Below are 21,981 nucleotides of genomic sequence, written 5' to 3' on the forward strand. Positions count from 1 at the left end.
TTGTGGAGTAATCTCTTTGAAAAGGGGAGTTATACAATTTGATAGACTATTATATATTTCAGGTATTATAACTACATGAAACAAATATTTTAGCTATTTTTAACCCACAGGAGAAGTGAAATGCTATTGACAAATTGTTTGAAGAAACCAAATGGTGTTATAATTTTTATAAGATGATAAAACAGTTATCCTTTCTGGAATAGATAGGCTAATCTCTTAATTGGATATTGCATATTTTTATCATTTTTATTAATGAAATATAATTATAACAAAACAATCTACCATGGTTCATAGCAAGAATAGAATACTGGAGTCTATTTTAAGCAAAATCTATCAGTCAAATAAGAAAGAACTGTAACGAAGAATCCTAATTCCTTTAGAAAAACCAGAGGTCTAAATAAAACCTACAAACTAATTCTGCTTCTAGTTTCTTTGGTCATGTTATTTCCTCCACTTTTTATTTAACCCCTTAAACTCAGTGCCATGTTAGTGCCACTTAAACTCAGTGCCACTTAAATTCAGTAGCATGTTTAAATATATTGACATTAACTGAGATGTGCCAGATATTGGGCTCTGATGCCACGAGCAGGTGTCTGAGGCTGCTGCCAACTGAGTAAACCCCAGTGATGAGTTTCCCTTTTCACTTCCATTCCTCTATTAAAATACAAGGAGGAGACATATTGAGGTTGGATTTTTTTCTTCCTCTATGTAATATCTTATTTCATTGGCAATTAATTTAATGGCTAACATTAATGTACATAGGCTTCATTTTTTTCTCTTTCTGTGCATTATTTTAGCAAATCATCCTTGGAGTTAGCACAATTAGTGGTCTCCAAAATACTCTGTTCCATTAAAACTGTGGCTACTCTTATTGTGAAGTTCATGCAAAACATTTTTTAGCTGGTCCGTACTGTAACAAAAGCCTAAAAGAAAAAATGGGGAAACTTACTTTTGTGTGCACCTGATCATATGCCAAACTGAGATAGCCCCAAATGCTCACCAGACAGTTGCTTCCTAACTGCACTCCCTTTCCCCAGGAGGTAAGAACTGTAACTCACCTCTGACTGTGAGCAGGGGCGAAGGAGAGGGCCACAAGCCAGACTGTAGATCTGAAGTCACATTTTTACTGTACCCTTATGCACTGTCACTTCTCTACTTTCTCATAGTCAACAATTCAAAGATTAGATCAGTTCTGTTCCTTCCGCCTAGTCTGGACAGACTGGAACTTTCCATGCAATCTTTGCAGTCTTCAACATATATTTTGGCAGATGTATGGAACCCATAGCTGAGCGATGGAGTTGCCACACAAGTTCCTTGGGATAGATGCACTGCCAAGATCTTCCAGACAGCCTTTCCCAGGAATATCCTGGTCTTTTTTTGATCAGGGACACTTAAACTTTCAAATTTATTTAAAGCCCAAACCAAAATTGAAACATTTTTGTATTTATCCATGTCAAACAAATTAACACTCATTCCCTGCTTAGGTCAGAGCTGGCCCAGGGGACCTGCACTATGAAAATCTCCAATTGGTCTTGAACCATCTTATGTTGTACCATAGTGCACAGAAATGCTATTAAATGGGGTATCAAGTGGTACCAGCACATGGGCCTTTCATGAAATGGATTAATATTAGGATGTGCTATAAAAATAAACTTTGTGTATGCTAAATAAAATACAACAATAATAAATTGATAATAAATAATAAATTAATAATAATATTTATAATCATTTTCATAAAAATACTAAAACATTTGCTCAGTGGATTTTTAAGCACTGTTTTCTCAAGACCACTTTACACTTATAGTGATTATTGAAGATCCTAAAAAAACATTGATTTAAGTGAATTGTATCTATTATTATTTGCTATATTGGATACCAAAACTGAGAAACTTTAAAAATATTTATTAACTAACAACTCCTTACTAATGTTACCCCCAAATAAGATATTTTTATTAAAAATGCCTATTTTCCAAAACAAAAAAATTGTAGTGAGGGGAGTGGTGGTGGCTGACAAATTTGCAAATCTCTGAATACATCCTGGTTGGATTCTGCTGTTTCTGTACTTAATCTGTCATATATGTTGTTTTGGTTGACATGTACAGAGAAAATCCAGCTCTTCAGAGATAAGTATTTGGAAAAGAGAAGGATATTTTATAGCCTCTTCAGATAACAGTGTGTATTCTTTTCTGGGTTTCATACTAAACTGAACATTGGTAATATTGTCCATTGTAATGCGGAATCTGCAAGCATATGAATAAACTTTTTGTGTTCTGTGACCTGTGAGAGAACAGATTGAAAAAGGCGGGCAACATCTTAGGATCATTTTGAAAATGGTTTTGACCTTGCAGATGCCTGAAATGGTTTCAGTACCCACCTCAGTGTCTCCAGACCACAGTTTGAGAATCACTGGCTTTTGCTACATGCAGTGCTCAACCAGCCACTGACAAAAAATGGAATACGAGAAAGTCCTCACCTTTTGAAGGTTAATCCACTTGGCCATTTGGTTTGAGAATGTTTTCAAAATTCACTAAATGTTTTTTTCTAGATCCTTATAGCAAAATTCTCTAATTCCCTTTGACAGCCTCCCCAAAACATCAATTTTATTTTAATTAAACTAGCACTGGATATAATATATAAATAACCTGGACAGGGACAGGGCTCTCTGTTGCCTTCTCTTGGTATCTGACTTTCTTGCTCTCTAGTATCTTGTACTTTCACACTTGCACAAGTGATTAAAACCAGACATAACCATAATGTGCACATCACCATTGTTTATAGCATCCCAAGATGTTGATGTGCAGTCCTTTGTGAAGTATGTCATATGTCCCCTTATATTTTTACCATTTGAAGAATGCCAAAGTTCTTTTGGTTGAACTGGAGCGATTACCTCCGTAATAATATCACTCTGGCTCAGTCTGCACCCAGTATGTTATCTTGAGGGGAGGAGGAAGAATGGCATTACTGTTACCACTATCATAATTTTATGTGTGCCACTGGGAGGATGTGATACATTGAAGATCACCCATCATGTGTTTCAAAATGGGGAAAAGACTGAGAACTATTGTCCCAGACCAATCACACTGGCATGGATAATCTACCATCTTGGGCCAGGGTAATCAGATGAATTTCAACTACTTGATAACCAGGAGCCTGTTGTTATTTAATCCTCTGCCTTGACTACATTGTAAGGAATAGGTCTTGGAAACAAGGAAAACTCAGAATCAGCCATGGTGTAATAAGCCAAGTATTCAAGAACATGTGCTCTGTGGAACAGAGGCCTGTCACAGAGGCACAAACCAGTGCCAAGGAGGCCCAGTAACTGAGAATGAGCCTTGCTCATTCTCATGGAGTTCTGTGGTTTTAGTGAAGGAAAAGACAGTGCCAACGAAGCTAGTCTTCTCTATGCAAGGAGGCAATTAGCATTACCTGATAGGTGTTGCGTGGCAGTAGGGATTGGGAAGGATGGTGAAGATAGAAGTGAAGACGGAGAAATGATTGCCAGTAACAACTGATGAAAATCTTTGGTTCTGTAAAAGACAAAAAGTAATTGAATAACTTCAGAGAGGCAGCTCTCAGGTTACCTTCTTTAATGTGATGTGGAGCTAGTAGTTATATGTTGCAACCGCTTTTCTGAGAAAAGATGGGACACTCTATCAACCAGGTATATTTTGGATATAATGAGGACAGCCATAAGGGAAAAGGCTGTATTACTCTCCAGAGTGAGAAGGAAGAAAGAGAGGCCTTTTCTGCCAGGGCTATTTTTTGTGGCTAATAAGGACCTGGAAAAATCTATAAATCCCACTTTCCATTCTTTGAGTTTAGCAGAAAGTCTCTAGATCAGAGAACCAAAAGACAGGAAGAGGGTGAGAGAATGAAAAGAACACATGGGAAAAAGAGAACATAAAAGACAGATTCTTTTTTTTTTTGGTACTGGGGATCAAACTCGGGACCTTGTGCTTGTGAGGCAGGTGCCAGCACCACTGAGCTACATCCCCGACCTAAGACAGATTCTTTTAGTGAGGCCCTCGAACAGGTTTTGTTCACCCATTGACAGCGGATTCCCCCAGTGCCTACTCTAAAGGAGCTTGTGGTCTGGTCTCAGGAGCTGGAGTGGTGCAGGGGAAAGGAGAGGCACACAGCGTAACAACAAGCAAGCAATGTGTGATGGCAAATCAGGAAAAGAGTAATGAAGGCGTACTGAAGAAATGAAGAAAAGAGTAGAGCAAGAGAATGACAGTGAAGGGAGACTAAGAACCTGCCCAGAAAAGGATTGTCAGGCATGCCTGATAGGGATGAGGACCCATTAGCTTTATGGGCTAGTTTTTTGCTTGTAGTAATAATAATTTCTCTACATGTAAATGAGGTTCCTTTTGAGAATTTCAGTCTGGCTCAGCTACATTTAGGAAGAAAATAATAATAACAGCAGCAATACTTATTAATGCATCTCATGTGCCAGGGATCTTGGCCCTCCCTCATCTTTCAGTCAGAGTTGAAAAGAGAAGCAGAGCATTGAAGAGGGGTAGTGCTCAGTGGGAGCCAGGGAAGACAGTACCTCAAACTTGGTGGGTTTAAAGCAACATTGATTTATGACTGTATAGTTCAAGAATTGAGAAGTCTGAAAAATACTAAAATCAAGGAGTCAGCAGAGATGCTTTCCCTTTGAGGCCCTCTTCTCTCATCTTTAAAGCTAGAAACATTGCAACTCTCTGTGCCTTTCTTCTGTAGTCACATCTTCTTATCTTCCAACTTTCCTGTCTCCCTCTTTCCCTTTCAAGGACCTTTATTATTAATGACATCAGGCCTGGCTAGATAATCCGGAGAATCTCCTTGTTTTAAGGTCAGCTGATTAGCAACCTTAATTTCATTCGCAACTTCACTTCTGCTGTCACATAACTGAGGATATTCACAAGTTCTGGGGATTAGAATATGGGCATCTTGGAGGGCTATTATTCTGTCTACCACAGCAAACTGGAAATTAAAGTGAGGAAAGGCCTCAAAGCTCTTTGTCCTTTCTGAAGTTCTGTAATCACACTTAGACAGTCTTCTGTTTCATGTAACTAAATTGATCACAAGAGCTAAATACGTAGTAGCTGAGCTATATCACGATGTGCAGGTTTGTATGATCTTGGACAAGAAACAAGGCACTTACCCTGATTTCTGCATGTAGAACAGGACAGGGTGAGGTTGAGCTTCTCTCAGGATTCCCTCAGTGTTCTTGGTCTGACCTCTGAAGTAACCAAGTCTTTATAGATTATATCCCAAAATGGGATGTCTTTGCCACTGGACATTTCTTCTGAACTCCTCAAAGCCACATAATGGTTGGTAGTATCCTGGTTAAGACTTTATTGTTTTTAAATGTGCTGCCAGCACTGTTGACATCTTTTCACCTGGATGGTCAACACCTGTACCTTGGGGATAAACATGAGAATAAAACTGATTCCAAATTTCTGCTCCAGTAATGTTGCGTATACTGTATTGCTTGTCATGGAATATCTATATTGCTTATCACAGAATCTGTTGGTGTGTGCTTTGGAAGTCCACATACCTCATAACATTACAATACCTTATATTTATGCAGCACTTTACAGTTTACAAAGTTTTTTCATATCTGTTATTTCACATGACCTTGACCTTCCATGTTCTGAGATTGTTAACGTGCAATTCTTTAAAATGGGTGTATTTGTAAATGGGTTAAAGTTGTCAGTCCTGCCATAATTCTGCAAAGACATTTTCATGCATCCTTGATCAGTGGTAACAGAGGTACTAAGTAATTTGTTGGAAAACTGACCTCAGGCACTTGAATGAAACACAGACTTATTCACTCACATGCTGCATTTGCAGGTACAAAGTGATCAAATATCTTTTATATTTTAAATTGGACATCATCTTAATGAGATATCTTATACTACCTTTTATCTTTACTTGAGAAAGGAAATGCATTCATGGAGTGCTCTCACCCTCTTTTCTGAATCATACTTTATTCTTTAGGCATTTTCCTTACCTTCTCATAGAATCTTTAGTTATTCACCATGCATCTTTTTTTTTTCTTTTTCTGGTACCAGGGATTGAACTCTGGACTTTGCGCTTGTGAGGCAGGCACAGAGCCACTGAGCTAAATCCTCGGCCCTTCCGCCATACATCTTTATAAACATTCATCTGAACACAGGTAGACTTTAACAAATGTAAAATCCCAAGAGTTGCAATATTACAATCACACGCAAAGACAGCATTGAAACTTTGTGTTAGCTTTCATATATGGACTGGTTCTCTAAATTATCTGAGAAAATAATTTTTCTCAAATGATTCAAAACAGCCCATTGGGCCTTCTAGTCCTTTAATTCTTAAATTCATATGCATACAGCAGAGAGGCTTTTAGATGAATCCTAACTCATTTAATTTCAAGACATCGTCTAATGTTTAAACACTGACATCAAAGCAAAGAGCCAATTATCAGAGTTCATCGGTCAGCAGCTCTGTTCCCTGAATTGCTATAGTTTTTCTTACGCTGAGGAGATCTGCATCACATCTTGAAGATGTAGTCTATAAAACCACTTCAACCACAGCAGTTGAACTTGAAACATGTGTTTGGGCTCACTAGCCACAAGGAGGCATTGAAGCATCTCTTCAAACTGTGAAAAGCACTTTTATTTTTTTTAAAAGTTGCACCTTGAGTTGCTGAATTTCATATAAGCAATTATACTGCTTGTGAGTATGCATGCCTTTTAAGTTCATGTTTAGATCTACTTTTTTTTTCTTTTAAGACATGATATAATAGCAGAAAATGTTATCGCTGTTGTTTGTTCTGTAGAAGATTTTTAGATGGTAGTAATCCATATGTGTTTTCCCGCTGCTGTTTCTAGTAGAAACGAGAACAAACTGCAGGACTTAGTACTGACAAAGCAACTGCGTTAACCTTCTTTGCCCTTTCAAGGTTAAAAGTTCTTTTGACCAGGAGTAGAAGCCTATTTCTTAGATATGACAATCCTCACAGCAGGGGTTTTATCTGAAATCTGTGTGTTGGTTTTAAATAATTCCGGGACACACCTCCAAAGGGCCACATCAGCCACACAAGTTCAAAGGCCAAAACAATGTTTTTTAACATGAGTATAATATTCTTACGTTAAATTTCAGAAAATTTTCCCGTGTTTTTGTAATCCTGACTCTCAAGAGCTTTGTTAGTATTGAAAACCACAAGCCTCTCTGTTGCAGAATATGAGACTTAGCACATTTTTCCAAATAATGCTTAATCCCTTGAGAAGCAAGGGCCACATTCTTGGGAGTTATATTGTTTCTGTGAAATGCGGCAGAGAAATTTTTTTCCTGGAAATGTGGACTGTGACATTTTGAAATTCTTATTGCCATTTTGCTATATTGACTTGCTCTTTCTGGGCTTTGACACCTTGTTTGCCTTTCAGCCTGTGCGAGAACATATTGCTGATTTCAGCACACAACAGAATATGCAGCTGGGGAGGCTGTGTGACATCTTAGGTACAGTAAATAGTTTAACACAAATGACTCTTTTTAATGTTTATCAGTGAATGTTGATACCACGTTTCTTTTTTATTTATTTATTTATCTGTACAAGGAAAAGGCTTGGATTTCTAATCTATTTTTCAGGGGCAATTGAATGTTTTAAGTAACGGATAGTGAAGTCACCTTGAATAAAAATAACATTTTAATCAATTACTTGAGCAGTTTACTAAATTCTCTTTGATATAGGTTTGATATAAGGATTCCTCTCCCTTACACCAAAATCTTCTTTATTTATTGAATCCTTGCAATGACTGAGGTCAAAGTTTTATATTGGTGTCAATATTGTCTGATATATGGGCAATGAATGGAAAGTAGTATAAGAAATGAAGCAGTGTCTTTTCACTGTAAGAATACTAGTGAACCAAGATATAATTTTTAAAGATGCTGTTCTATAAATATAAAGCACCTAGTTAGTAGAAAACATGAAGTGCCTAGTGGAGGAAATTCTTAGGAATACAGAATTTGAGTGAGTGATGGAAACATCTTTGTAAGTTTGGCTGTGGTACTAGTTTGGGCACTTCTCAGTCTGTCACTAATCTGGGTCCAGAAGAGGAAGATATATGAAGATGGTGCCTGTGGCTGACACTGTTCAAGGCCAAGGTTCAAGTTAGACTTAAACAAATAGATTGTAAAGCCTAAGAAATAACATTGAGTCAGTTTGCGAAAAACTGGTGAAATACTCGGATTAAACAAAACTTAGATTTTTATTAGTTACCAAGTACAAACTCCTTCATTTTGTTAAAATATAATTGCTTTGGCACTTATTTAAGTAAAACAAGGGAGAATTTTAAATTATCAATGACCAGCTTAACTGGCTCCCTGGAATGACGCACTTTACATGATTTATATATATTTCAGCATCATTATTATTTTATAAATGCCATTTGGTAACAAAAATATCACAGTACTAGAAACTTACAGAGTCCTAAAATAATAATAGTATAATTGCTTTAATCTATTATCTAGGCACTAATACTGTTTTTTGGCATTACAGAAAAAGAATTTAATGACTTGAGATTGATTTATTAGTGCTGAGCTATTTCAACTAAAAACCTGACTGGATAAAAACCACTGAAGTGCAGCAGAGGGCAGACTTTGCTCTAATTTATTTGAGTTAATTTTTTTCTTCAGCTTTTTATATACCCTTCTATATACAGAACAAACCATCACCAAAGAATTTCTTTATAAACAGTTCTCATTGCTGGAAAAACGTTGAAATTATTTGGCTTCTATTTTAAATAATCCAATAATTCAGTCCGTGTCCATCTGCAGTGGCAACTTCAGCTAATATGGACATTTCTGAGAGATTATACCTTTTCTTGGTACACTATCCTCATAAGATTACAGTGCAATCAAATAACTTCTCCAAGAGGAGTAAAGTTTGGAAGTAGTAAATGGAAGGAAAGTATTTTTTATGAGATAAAAAATATGAGGAAACTAGAAAAATTAGGAATAATTGGTGGAAGAATAAATATCCATTTTAGTCTATTAATTGCTAGTAAAAGGTGTTATTTTCCTGCTTATTCAGGGGAAACAAAGATAATCTGATCAGACTGGTAAGATTTATCATTTCATATTGACGATGAAGTCAGGATTGTCAGGTATAGATTCAGATGAATAGTATTTTCAATTCCTAGATGAATTAAAAGTAACTGATTTTGACTACTTCTTAGTAATCAAAGCAGTTTTATTTTTATATCAGCTCCTTTCCATAATCACCCAATTAATTTTGCACATGTGTAGACTCATGATGAAAGCACACTAGTACTGGATATCAGAGTCACACTAATACTGGAGTACTGGAGGTGTGTTCCTTTTCTGGAAATGAATAGGAGGCAAGAAAGGTGAAATTAGCACTACGATTCCTTACCATTTGTTACCTAGGAATTTCTTTCCAAGAAAAGTTTACTTTTATTCTGCTACAGAGCTATTTAGCTATTTTTCTTGTTTGTTTGTGTGTGCCCACCCCCCACTTTTTTTTACACTTTTCTTTTTTTAAAAAATTACTAGTTTGGTTTTTAAACCTGCTACTTTGATATTAATTTTGTCTTCAAATCACAAGACCTGGGATAACCAATTTGATCATTCAGCATCTGATATGTTATTTCCTTACTATCTCATCAGTTAATTTACTTGACATTTAGATGATAATTTAATTTCAAAATTAAATGCAATATTTACACATGTGGCGTAGCTACTCTGAGCCCCATGCTGGGCCGGTTCAGGTTACCTCCAGGTCTCCTTGGGCAGGGATTTCTCCTGCACACCATGACTCTCTCCCACTAAACACATAAGACTTTCTACTTCTCAAATCTCTCCAGTCTCCAAAATCCCTCAGTCAACCCACAAGTATTTATGGAGCAACTCCTGTGTGCTCTGTACTATACCTGGGATTGGGGAAATAGAGTAAAGGGTATAAACTTTGAATCTGAAGATCTTGCGGAGATGAATAGCTTGGAACAACACAGGACACTGCTCCATTGTGTTAAATCTGATCACAAGGAGCACAGGAATGGTACACAGGCTGGGAGTCGCTGCTGGCTCAGCTGGTCAGGGTGGGCCATGGAGAATATTCAGGTACCTGGGCCATTTGTTGAGCATTTACTATGTGCCAGGTATTGCACAAGTGCTTTACATATATTCTTTCATTGTAATACTCTCTAAAACTCTATACCCCAGGTGATTTTATTCCCATTTTTACAAACGAAGAAGACAAAGCTTAACAAGTTAAATAATATGTAATACGCCCAGGGCCCAAGGCAACTGGACTAGAATTAAGTCAGTGCTCTATGTACTCAGCCAAACCGCAACAGAGGAGCCTTAGAATCTCCTTTTGGCCCACCTTGCCCATGGAAACTATGTTAGTCACTTTTCTGGTGCTGGGACAAAACACCTGACAAGCACAATTTAAAGGAGAAAAGGATCATTTGAGCTCATGGTTTCAGAAGTGTCAGTCCATGGTCAGCTGACTAAGGCAGAAACATCATTGCAGAAGGATGTGGTGGAAAAAAGCCCCACCTCATGGCAGCCAGGAAGCAGGGAGAGAGGAAGAGGCCAGAGACAAGAATATACCCTTCCAGGTTTCTCTGGTGATGACCTACTTCCTCCATTCAGATACAAAGTCATCACTGGGCCAGTCCATTGAGGTTAGTGCCCTTATACTACTATCCTCTTCCAAAGCCCCACCTCTGAACACGAGACTCTTGGAGGGCATTCTAAACCATACCAGAGACATTTTCAGTGTTCCCTCTGAAATTCCCAAAGTACCTGTTTGCGTGTTTCCTTGTGCTACTTCTCTCCACTGTGTTTTACAGTGTTTGTGCCTGTGAAATGGTTGCTCCTCAAGGGCAGTGTCTCGGCCACTCTACTTACTGGATTTCTCTCCATGTTTAGCCAAGTGTTTTTCCCATTTGTATTTATATCAGTTGGCTATTTTATGAATAAATAATTCCATTGGCTGCTAATTTCGCATCCGTACTCTAAAATGTTCTGCAGCATGGATTGAGTAATCTTATCTCACTATTCCATTTGGATGGGATATTTAATTAGGATTTCTTTCTATGTGCATAATAAGAAGCACATCTTAAGAAAGGGAATAGTGAAATTAAGACTGTTTCCTTTAGACCAAGAATCACTAGATGTGCTATTTAAGTAGTATACTCCTCTTTGGGAATGGAGCACGGAAAACATTGGTTTCCTCAAATAATTATTGCTATGGTCATAATCAGACCATTTATTTGGACAGGACATTCCTTGAATTGGCCCCGTCAAGTCCAAGCAGAATAAGAAATTGCAATTTCATCAGCTTTCTAAAGTTAATAGCTTTGTTTTATAATTTGCTGAAGTTAATGGGATAAATTCCCATTGATGTTAATGGGAGTTGTGTGGCTAAATCCCCATGTATTATTTGAAAGTACAGTTTCATGCTACCTCATAATGCTCTTTCTGAAGGAATCATTGCATGTATTTTGTTGTTGGTTTATCTTGTCATAAGAGAAATGCTAAAGTGAAAAAAAGCTGGTTAGACTGCTAAGATGTGTGCAAAACCAAGCTAAATTAACTTCACCGTGGCTTTTGGATATACTCTTTAGTTTAAACTGCACAATATCAATTGGATGCCAGAGTTCATAGTGTCATTTACCTTTATACCAGTAATTAACATTGTGCCTGTTGTGTTCTAGATGACAATGTGAACATCATCTACATCTGTTCCCATAATATGAATGACGAATTAATGCTATATTACAATAAAATCCTGAGTCTACATGCAGCTGTCAAATCAGGGAACCTTGAGGACAAAAGTGACCTGCAGCATAGGTTCAAAATTATCACCCCTGAAGCTGTAAACATCTTCACTATGAGTTTGTCTTCTAATTACCACGGCTTCAGGGATGCAGTAAAATTAAATTGGAAATTTTATAACTTGCAATGCTCTGGTACACATCAGTGAAATATTATTGCAAGCTTAACAGCTTTACTGATTAGACTACTAGTTGGACTGCAGGAAATAAATATCCCAGTTTAACTTTCAGACTAGTTTAGCTACCCCTGCCCAGTTTCTCTGTAGCTGAAGCCTAATTGCAGTTATGAGATGGTACCATCAAGTAGGTGAATTTATAACATCTACCATCCCTTTTCTTAATTTGGTGTGGAGGACATCAAGGCACAGAAAGATTGGTCACAAAGCTACTTAGGGACAGAATCTAGACCAGGACCCCTACTTTCTGACTTCCACACAGGAATTTCTTGTTTCTCTACAGTTTTTTTCTTCGGGGGAAGATGGCCTGACTTACCATGTCACATGGTTCATAATGAGCAAGGTTCCAACATTTCCTTTAATGACTGAATGAATTTTGAATAGACTCCCATCCCTAGTCAACAGCCTTTGGAAAATTCATGGAACCACAATGGCAGTGTTCTAGGCAAAGGCTGAACAACAGATGGCTTGAAATGAATTGCTCTACATTTTAGTAAGAATTTAAACTTTCCTCGTTAAACAAACATTTTAATACCTAGTGGACTATCCAATTTTGAGGAGACATTTCGTATAATTAAAGATCAAATTTGCTTATAAAGATAGCTCCTTCTGCTTCTTACCAAGGTACACCAGCCAGCTGTCTACATATTACCAGAGAAAATGGCTGCATGCTTTACATAGGAAGTATCTGAGTGCTCAGTTAGTACCTATTAACACTTAGATCCACCTCTAAATGCACAGTTTGACAAACTAAAAAGGGAGAGAGGTGGAACCTGAGAAAGTTCTGCCAAAGCTTCGAAAGACTGATACAGCATCTCTGCCTTGCTGGGGTACCCAGTGAGTTGTCTCTACTATCAAGATGAAGAGTCATAGTGGACACCTCAATATCCTCCTTCCCAAAGCTCTCTGCTCAGTTCTATTTCATTGGCAGCCTTATTTGTGGAAGAGGAAGGCAAGGGAGGCACAGTAAGAGAAAGGACAGGGGACAAATCATTGCCACTCATGGTCTTAGGAACATTCAATATCCTCCACCAATACAAGGACTTTTTTTTTTTTGGTGCTTCCTAGCTGTACCCTGACCTTAATGGTATAGTCATTGTAGACATTAGGAAGCAAGGAAGGAAAAGATCTATCATTAGCGTTTAGTTAAATTCCTGACTTTCTTGAGCCAGAGGCTCAAGTTAACCAATGCCTACTAGCTGCCAATATGGATTTTTTTTCTGAAATGTCCATATGCAGTGAAGAGGCATGGAGTGGAAAGGGGATTTGTGAGGAAGGAAGTGAGTAAATTTATCAAATTCTTAACATATATTTCTCACTTGATCATCAGAACAATGAAAGACAGAAATTATCACTCTCCTTTTATGTCTGTAGAAACTAAGATTCATTTTCTAGTCCAAGGTTCTCAGTAGGGCCAGAGTATGAACCAAATTCTGGCTACTCCAGAACACTGTAATGAACTATGCAGTAGCCTTGGCAAGCCCCTTTACCTTTCTGGTCTTCTCTTCTTCATCTATAAAATGAGGAGATGGATTAGATAACTCCAAAGTCTTCTCCAATTCTATAATCCTACCGCCTGAGATATTTACCCTTGCGTTATACCCTTTGACTTCCAAGCAAGAGAGAGGCAGCTCTCTCCCACACACCGAGGTGCAGGCAGTGTGTAGGTTTGCTTCTTGGAGAGCAGAGACAAAGAGGCAAGGTTTTGAATACTTACTTCTCATAGCTTAAATTCAAATTATCTGAGTAATTAATCACTCATAAGCAATCAACTTTTTAAAATACAAAAATTAAACTCAATTTCAAATCAGTTTCTGCTCATATTTAGCTATTGCTTTATTTCTTTTTAATGGGTTTGAGAGATTGTATCAGTGCTGATATCATTCAAATGGGTGGCCTTGAGGAGATTTTGAAAAGCATGCCAAAAATCTGTTTGTACATCTCCCCAAGTTGCTATACAGTGCTTGAATTGGTAATGGTAAAATGTGCTCTTACCAAAGTCATTGTGTCTATTTTTGGATAATTTTGAAATTAGGAAGACATTCTAAACAACTACTGTTTGTCTCAGGCCAAAAAAAAATATGGATAAATTAAATGTAGCCATAACACAAGGCAATGAAGAACATTTTAGATTTTTGTCATCAATGTTAATCTTCTGCCAGGATCTGATGATACCGATTTTCTCTAAATGATCACACAAGACCTGTGCTCTGTAATGTGTCCCCTGCCATCACTCACTCACACGTAAATCTTTATTAAATACATTTAACACAATGCTATGGTACTATGTTGCCTGAAGAACAAGGCATGACCATAGATGACTATAATATGGAGCTGGGGAAAATACTTCCCAAAAGAAATATGCACCTAGAGGAGACAGGAATCTATCCTGGCTGAAAATGTGATCCAAACTGTAGCATGAGTTTCTATTGCTGCATCTGCTATCTATGCCACAGCTCATTAGCCCACCATCGCCAGACCGTCACTGCCCACTCTACAAGATAGGGCCATTGTGGTACAATGGTATATCAATTGGGCTAAGTGGGTTGGGATGCTGCCTCTGCTGTTCACTAGCTATGTGACTTTGGGCAAGTCACTTGAGCCTCAATGTCTTTGTCTCTAAAACAGGGACTGCTAATGGATATCCAGTTTCATGGGTTAAATGAGAGAACATGTGACTAAGGCTTTGACCTTGTTAGCTTACCAGGAGAGGATGGAATACTCTTCTAAAGGCCTTGAAAAGCCCACCATAGACATAGTAACTCAAGTCAGCAGTTTCCCTGGACAGATACTTTTCTTTTACATTTCCTCATTGGAACAATTTGTAGGGGAAGGAAAGCAATGAAATAAACAAGGAGGAAAAGCAGTGACCAGCTAGATGGGAAACAGATCCACCAGTTGGAGTCAGTAGCCATTGACTAATGAAACACTGAGTTTCTTAGAACTGGGGTCTCAGAGTACCTTTTAAAAATGAATTTGAATTTGGGTAGAAAATGCATATTGCATAGATTTAAGGAGCTTAGAATAAAAGTCCAAGTCTGGGAGAAGAGCTTAATAGGAAAGCCATATAAATCTTCTCAGAGAAGTTCTATTTTTGCCATTTCTATTGTGGTAAAATATATATAACAAAATTTGCTATTTTAACCATTTTTAAGCATACAGTTTAGTGACATTAAGTACATTCATATTGTTGTGCAACTATCCACTTCCAGAACTTTCCATCATCACCAAAAGGAACCCTGCACCCACTAATCAGTAAGTATGGAAGAGCTCTTGTTTGAGAGGGGAAGTTGTGTCAGAGCTGGAAGGACCCTAGAGCCCTCTAGTGCACCCCCTCACTTGGATACTGGCATCTGAGTGTCCTAAATCATCCAGCAAATTATACATTCAAGCAGGACTGAATTCAGGGGCATCTTCCCAGTCCAGTTCTCTTTCTTCCACACTTATAAGTTATACTGTTCAGCAGTTTGCACATTGGTGCCTTGGATATTCCTGAAAATAGTCACTCAGCATTTCTCCACATTTTTATGCTAAGATGAGTAGATAATTTTTTACTAAAATTGGAAGTAGGTGCTAGTCTATGAAACCTCTGGAATTCCCCTAAAAGTCTGGTACCTTTACATTATATTATTTGCATGACATTTTAATGGTTTTATTTTTTAAAGAGTGCTTTCCTTGTAAAAAATAATTACTACAATTTATTGACCACTGACCCAATGTCAGGCATTACATTAGGTATTTTATATTTCTGATCTTATTTTAGCCTTTAAAGCAACTCAGGATATGGGTATTTTGACTCTCATTTAACATATAAAGAAATGGGTTCATGGAGTCTCATTTGGCCCAAGTCATGTAGCTTATAAGTGACAGGTATATTTCAAAGCCAGGTGTTGGACTCCAAAACCCTAGCACTTTCCCATGTAATACTTTCTTCTCAAGAAGAAGTAAGCACAGTCTTGGTACTAGTATTGCCTTCTCCGGTAATGTCTCTCCCACGCCCATCTTCACCTGATAAAATCTTACTCATACTTCAAAATTCACCTCACCTCTAATCTCTGTCAAGATAATAATACAAGCTAACATTCAATTAGGCACTTATTATATCCCAGACAGTATTATAAGTGCTTTACATACATTATCCCATTTAACACTCACAACATCCCTATGATACAGGTACTATATTCTTTTTATAGATGAGAAAATTGGGGTATAAGGAGAATGGATAACTTGTCTTTTCAGCTCCAACATATGGCCTCCGCCTCTCTCTTCCATACCTCTGAAGCACTCTGTAGCTCCCTATGGCCTTATCAATCTTTCCTTAGTTCCGTGTTAACTGTTTGTATTTGTGTCCCCACTCCCTGAAAGCAGAACCCTGGTTGTATTATTTTGGTGTGTGCTGACCATCCAATCCAGCACTGTCTTTTGCTTCATTAGACTTGGGCAGAGTAACTTACTTAATTGAATGAGATAAGCACATGCATCGCTATGTTGGGTCTAACTAATCAAAACAAAATAGAAAGAGCTGTCACCAGAAAAGGAATTTGAGTCTTGCTGAAATTTTCAAGTATTTTTTTCTTTGTGAATCCTTTCCAGAATTGTTGGCTAGAACAATTGACAATCGCTGCAAAAGTGAAACTGATTTTGTGGTAGAATTCTGGAAAGAGAATGTCAAGTCAAGTGCCTTTTTCCTACTGAAGCACTTCAAGAGTTGCCAGATTATGAGTCTGTACAGTGAAGAATACTATGAAGCTTTTTCCTTCATTTTTTTGTATTGATTTTCCAGACGCTTTAGTGTTAAACCATGCCAGAAGTGTTGCAGAGATGAATCACTATTATCCAAAGGCCGCCAGCCTCTTTTCCTTCTGACAGAAGGATAATTCCACATGGATCAAATAAATACAGATGTGTAGTAATTAGTTCTATTCCCAGTGAGCCTATTTCCAACACACTAAAGATGTGAGCGATTATGGAACCTCACCCCAACAGCTTTTATCAATTTAAACTGCTAAACAACAGGATAGGTCATAACCCAGTCTGCTATTAATAATGTATTTATTATGTGCAGCATTATAAATTAGGTGCCTGGACTAGGAAAAGCACACCTTTTAACAAGAATAATGTGCTCTTTCCCCAGACCCATCATATGTGCCTAGCCACTCACCTGCTGTACAGTCCCAAGGCAATCAAAAGAATAAAAAATCTCATCCAAGGCACAGAGGCCTACATTATGGGCGGACTCCTCCACAGAGATGATCTGGCTGTGGCTGATATGTTACATGTTCCCATCCTGGGCTCGGAGCCTGAACTGGTTCATCTTTACAGTGCCAAGTCTGGAAGTAAACGGGTCTTCAACAGCGCCAATGTACCAACCCCTCCTGGAATATATGACATCTATAGTTATCAACAGGTATGTGCGGTGGGCATACCAGGCTCTATGCAAATATTTCAATCCTCTTGACTTTGGACAACTTCGGGTGATCTGGAGCAGGCCTACCCAATGAAGATTATGTGAATATTGTGTTGATTCACATTAGGCCTTCATGTTTTGAGGTTTCCTATTCAGTCTTGCAAAAATTGCTGGAATTTCCAAAATATTTACTCATTTGGATAAAGACATAGAAGATTTTGTTGAAATGACTTTTCATTTGGACTAAACTGCCATCAATATTTAATGCTTTAACACAGATCAGTTAATTATCACATCAGCCAACCAGTAGGACCCTAAGAAACATGAGTCAATTTTGGCTAAAAGAAGCAAGTTTGGAAAGCTCCAGACAATAAGCCCCTCTGCCAGGTCAAAATGCAGAGGGCTACAGACACCCTTGGCTCTGTAAAACATACGTTGGCTTCTCAGGAAGGGCCCTAAAGGGAGGAGGGGAAAGAATCCAGAAAGGGGAGTGAAATAACTCCAGGAATAAAACTGCTTCTGGTTTTGCCTTGGGCCAAGTCTGTGGTTCTGCATTCTTCCTGCAGATAGTTAGGGCCCGAAATATTTGGAGAAATACATTAGCCACTAGAAATGTTTTTTCTTTGAGTTAGCTCTGGCAGGTGTTCTCTCATTTAACTGCCATCTGTTTCCATAATAAAGAAAATTAAAAGACAAATGGCTGTTAGCATTTCCTAACCTCTGTTTCAGTGCCTCTCTTGACCATTACTGTGAGCCAGTTCACAAATTATTCCCCCTACCCACTTCTTGAGAAGCTAAGGAACCATAAACACGGGGGCCAGGGATTTAGGTCAGTGGTTTCACTGCCTGCTGTGCAAGCACAAGGACCCAAGTTTGATTCCTGGTACCAAAAAAAAAAAAAAAGAACCATACACACAGAACATTTATGGGGGACAGTACTGGGAATCCCCTTCTCTCACTGCCTGGCTGTGGTAGCCATTGAGCCCCCAAATCAAGCCTTTCAAGAAATCATACTTTGCAGAGACTAGTTTGAAGATAACTATGAGTTTATTAAATTGCCCTAACATGTTTCAGTCTTACTGAGTGTTCTTGGCAATACAGGGACTCATGAGGGAAGCAGAGTCTGGGAAAGGCACAAGCAATTTTAGTAGAGTGGGGTGGAGAGGCTCCCCCTGAGCTGTGTGTCACACCATTGTCATTAACCTCCACTGAAATTTGAAGATGATAAAGCTTGACTCTGCTTCCCAGTAGAATTTTTCTCTGGTAGAGTTAATACAACCCAATATACTTTTAAATGACAGAATTTCACACATGCACATTACATTAAACAACCTTCAAGACTTTAAAATCTATGTGCCATATTTATATTGAGTCTTGGTTTCATCTTCACTGATGACAACTCAGGCAATCTTTGCTCTGAAATGTTTTAGAACTCGATGTGTTAATTGTGGTTAAAGACGTAGACACATTTAATGAGTTAAACCTCCATCTAGTGCTAGTTTTCAGAAGTAAAGCTAAAAACCTCCTCATAGACACATCAGATTTGAGGAACGTTATTTAACCACTGGTATGTACAATTTGTATAATAAGCCAAGTGGAACTGAGTTCTACTCTACTTGTTTGAAAAATGTACATCTGGGGTCACCAAGAATTGAAGTATTTCACTGAGATCTTTCCTAACCCTAATCCTAAGTGCCTACCCTACCCAATTGAACTGAGTGTAGCAGTATTTTGAATCTGCAGTTGGTGATGGATCAGTAGCACTGACTTTTTACCAATGTGCACCGTAAACTTAAAGCTGGTAAAAGAAAGCTATGATTATTTTAACTTAGGTTAATAAGGATTCCTGAGTATTAGCTGGATTTTTCCAATAGTCATTTTTCTGCTCTTTATCAGTATAAAATGAATCACAACTAAAAAATATTACATATTTTGAACAGATAAGCTCAAACAAAATGACAAATATTTGGGAATAGCACAGAGTCATTTGGTTTATGATTAACTTTTTTTTTCTAATATGATCCCAGTGAGCACTTCGTGTTTTGACCTATTAAGTAACCGTGCAAGTCCCCTTTCTGGCATATGCTCCTTTGTGAAATATTGACGGCTTTGGTTAAATAATCAAAAATGGCAATGCTATTTTAAAGCACTGTTCAATTTTCACTTAAAGATAGCACATAATTCTTTCCAGTGGCGCAGTCTTTACAATACTATCGATCGTTTCATTACTGTAGGGGATCCATCAACAGACACCCATTTATAGGATTCTTAGAAGCAACAAATAATAGGATTTGGAAGAAACATGATAATTCTGTTAGTAGTTGCAACCTCCAGTATACAATATAACCAAATATACAATAAAAAGGTTCTGCCAGAACACCTTTCCTTAGGGTGGCAAAAGAATTTGATCTGCTGTTAGTTAGCAGGCCAAAGACCATTCTATTTCTGCAAAGTGTGATCACAATACATATAGCAAAATATGCTCGTAGGATCTGTCTTCTCAACACATTAGACAAAGAAGGGATACAGCTTTGAAAGACACATTAAAAAGCCTTCATAGGCTGTGTTCATGTAATGTGTGGACTTGGCATTCAAACATCCAAATTATCTGTAGACACCACTTGATAATTAAGGAATTAGTGCAATTCTATTTTCATCCTAAATGAATGCTCCAAGCAGCATGAGGTTTCTGGGGACCCCAAGTGTGGCCATTTTGGTATTTTTTCCACACTGCCATGTCATGTGGCATCCTGGAAACATTGGCTGGGCATAACAATTTAAGGGAACAGATTTAAAGTTATTTTAATTTTATAGCTCCAGATTTCTACAGACCATAAATCTTGAATCTTTTCACAGTCTTTAGTTTTAAAAAAATTGAAAATCTATTTGGTGGGTCAAGAGAAGTCATCAAAGGAGAAGAGAATAATGTTTTGTTGCTTTCTGGGGAGTACAGACTAGAAAGTCTGATGAGAAGACAAGACTAAAAAAACTATTTTGTGATCTAATGGCTACTATTCAAGTTTCTTTCCAAGGCTTTATTAGTAATCTTGCTATATTCTCTCACTATAGACTTTTGTCTGATTCAAATGCACCTCACATGGCTTACTGGCTGTAAGCCAAGCTGCTTTTCTCATTCCTCCTCTGGCTTCTTGCTCACTTTACCTTCTTGCCCAGCTCTTTCAGGCTGAGATAAGCAGCTCTGTAGAGAGGGGTTAGAGTCAGAGCCACCTGAGAACAACCTGGGAAGGACCCTGCTCTGTCACTCAATGCAGTAATATCATGGGCAAGTTATAGAAGTTAGCCTGCCTGGATGTACATATTAAATGTAACTAACAATGGTGCCTGCCTCATAACCTACTGTGTTAAATGAGAAAATTCCTGTAAAGAACTTATATGAGTGGAAGGCCTGGGTCTAGTGAGAGTTTGGTAATACTAGATATAGCATTATTGTTATCATCATCATCATCATCATCATTATTTTGATTTAAAGCTTAGAATTCTATCCTATTCCTTAAACTTCCATGTATTGGTGCTCATTGTGAAGCATTCCGGAGGGAATGCTTCAAATAAAGTGTAAGATGGGTGTGTATATCCCAGGAAGGTTGCTTCCATGAGTGTTTTATGTCCTTTATCTGCCTTGCCCTGTAATACACTTGTTTATAGCATGCATGTAATAAACTGGCCAACTGACCAGTCACACAAATGTATTTCATGTGCATTAATGAGGGGAAAATTAAATGTTTTATAGATTATAACATTTAAAAGCTCAACAAAGCTCAAAACAGTCAAAGTTTTCAAGGCTATAACTCTTTATAGTCTTGAAACTATAAAAAAGCAATTGAGGAATCAATAACTCTCTGAGAAAGAAAGAAACAATGCCAAGATTCAATTACAGATATTTAAGCATTCTTTCTTTTGCCTTCAAAAGCTAGCAAAATGATACTTCTGGAATTTGTCATAAATAAGATTGTACTTTTAAATATATCTTTGGTCTAATTAGTTACTGGTTTCTTCACATCATATACATCACTTAAAACTTCTTTAACCTGCCTTAATAAGTGGAAGAGAACCAAACAAAGAAGCTATGTGAGGTAAAGAAGTACCACAACCAAGACACTGAGGTGGAGAGGAAGTGCACTCTGGTAAACGTTGCTCTGTCTTCTCCCCACAGATGATAGAACAACTGAGCCAGGCAGTGACTGATCACCTGCAGATCCAGCGCTGGCTCTTTAAAATGGACTTGGAGTTCGGAGGAAACGGGACTGCATTTTGTGACATTCCTTCACACCTACAGTGCTACAAGTCAGTGCTAAAGGAGAGTAACAGATATAGCTGTGAAGACTGGAGAAAGAAGTGGGCACATGTGAGTGTTCAATGGTGATTTAAACCAACATCTGTGAATGGTTAGGAGGTGCAGCAAAGGGCTCAGTTAGAAGACCATTCAACCCTGTCACCAACAGTACTGGCTTTCTTGAGCCCCAGATCTTATATACCAAATGAATGGGCTTCATTAGCTTATTGTAAATGTCCCTTCTTGGCCCCTACAAGTCTTCATTCACATCTT

General features: G+C 37.9%; 1 protein-coding gene and 1 long non-coding RNA gene across 2 annotated transcripts in view; one reads left to right on the forward strand and one right to left on the reverse strand.

The window, feature by feature from the left end:
* Positions 1–21,981, forward strand: part of Iqch (IQ motif containing H) — a 185,722-nt gene that overhangs the window by 95,504 nt on the left and 68,237 nt on the right. Inside the window, 5 exon segments of the mRNA XM_087198955.1 lie at positions 4,899–4,909; positions 7,416–7,488; positions 11,715–11,894; positions 12,139–12,141; positions 21,596–21,780. Of these exon segments, the coding sequence (XP_087055081.1) occupies positions 4,899–4,909; positions 7,416–7,488; positions 11,715–11,894; positions 12,139–12,141; positions 21,596–21,780 (452 nt within the window).
* LOC106010343 (uncharacterized) overlaps positions 1–21,981 on the reverse strand; it is a 196,337-nt gene that overhangs the window by 86,696 nt on the left and 87,660 nt on the right. Inside the window, exons 4-6 of the long non-coding RNA XR_015446482.1 lie at positions 17,172–17,385; positions 5,150–5,408; positions 3,427–3,527 (exon numbers count right to left, since the gene is read on the reverse strand). This is a non-coding gene — a long non-coding RNA (uncharacterized LOC106010343). The remainder of the gene's footprint in view (positions 1–3,426; positions 3,528–5,149; positions 5,409–17,171; positions 17,386–21,981) is intronic.

Source organism: Heterocephalus glaber, unplaced genomic scaffold (genome assembly GCF_053883595.1).
Source record: "Heterocephalus glaber isolate CG9 unplaced genomic scaffold, H.glaber_assembly_v1.0 deba00001689, whole genome shotgun sequence".
In the NCBI taxonomy this organism is placed as follows: domain Eukaryota; kingdom Metazoa; phylum Chordata; class Mammalia; order Rodentia; family Bathyergidae; genus Heterocephalus; species Heterocephalus glaber.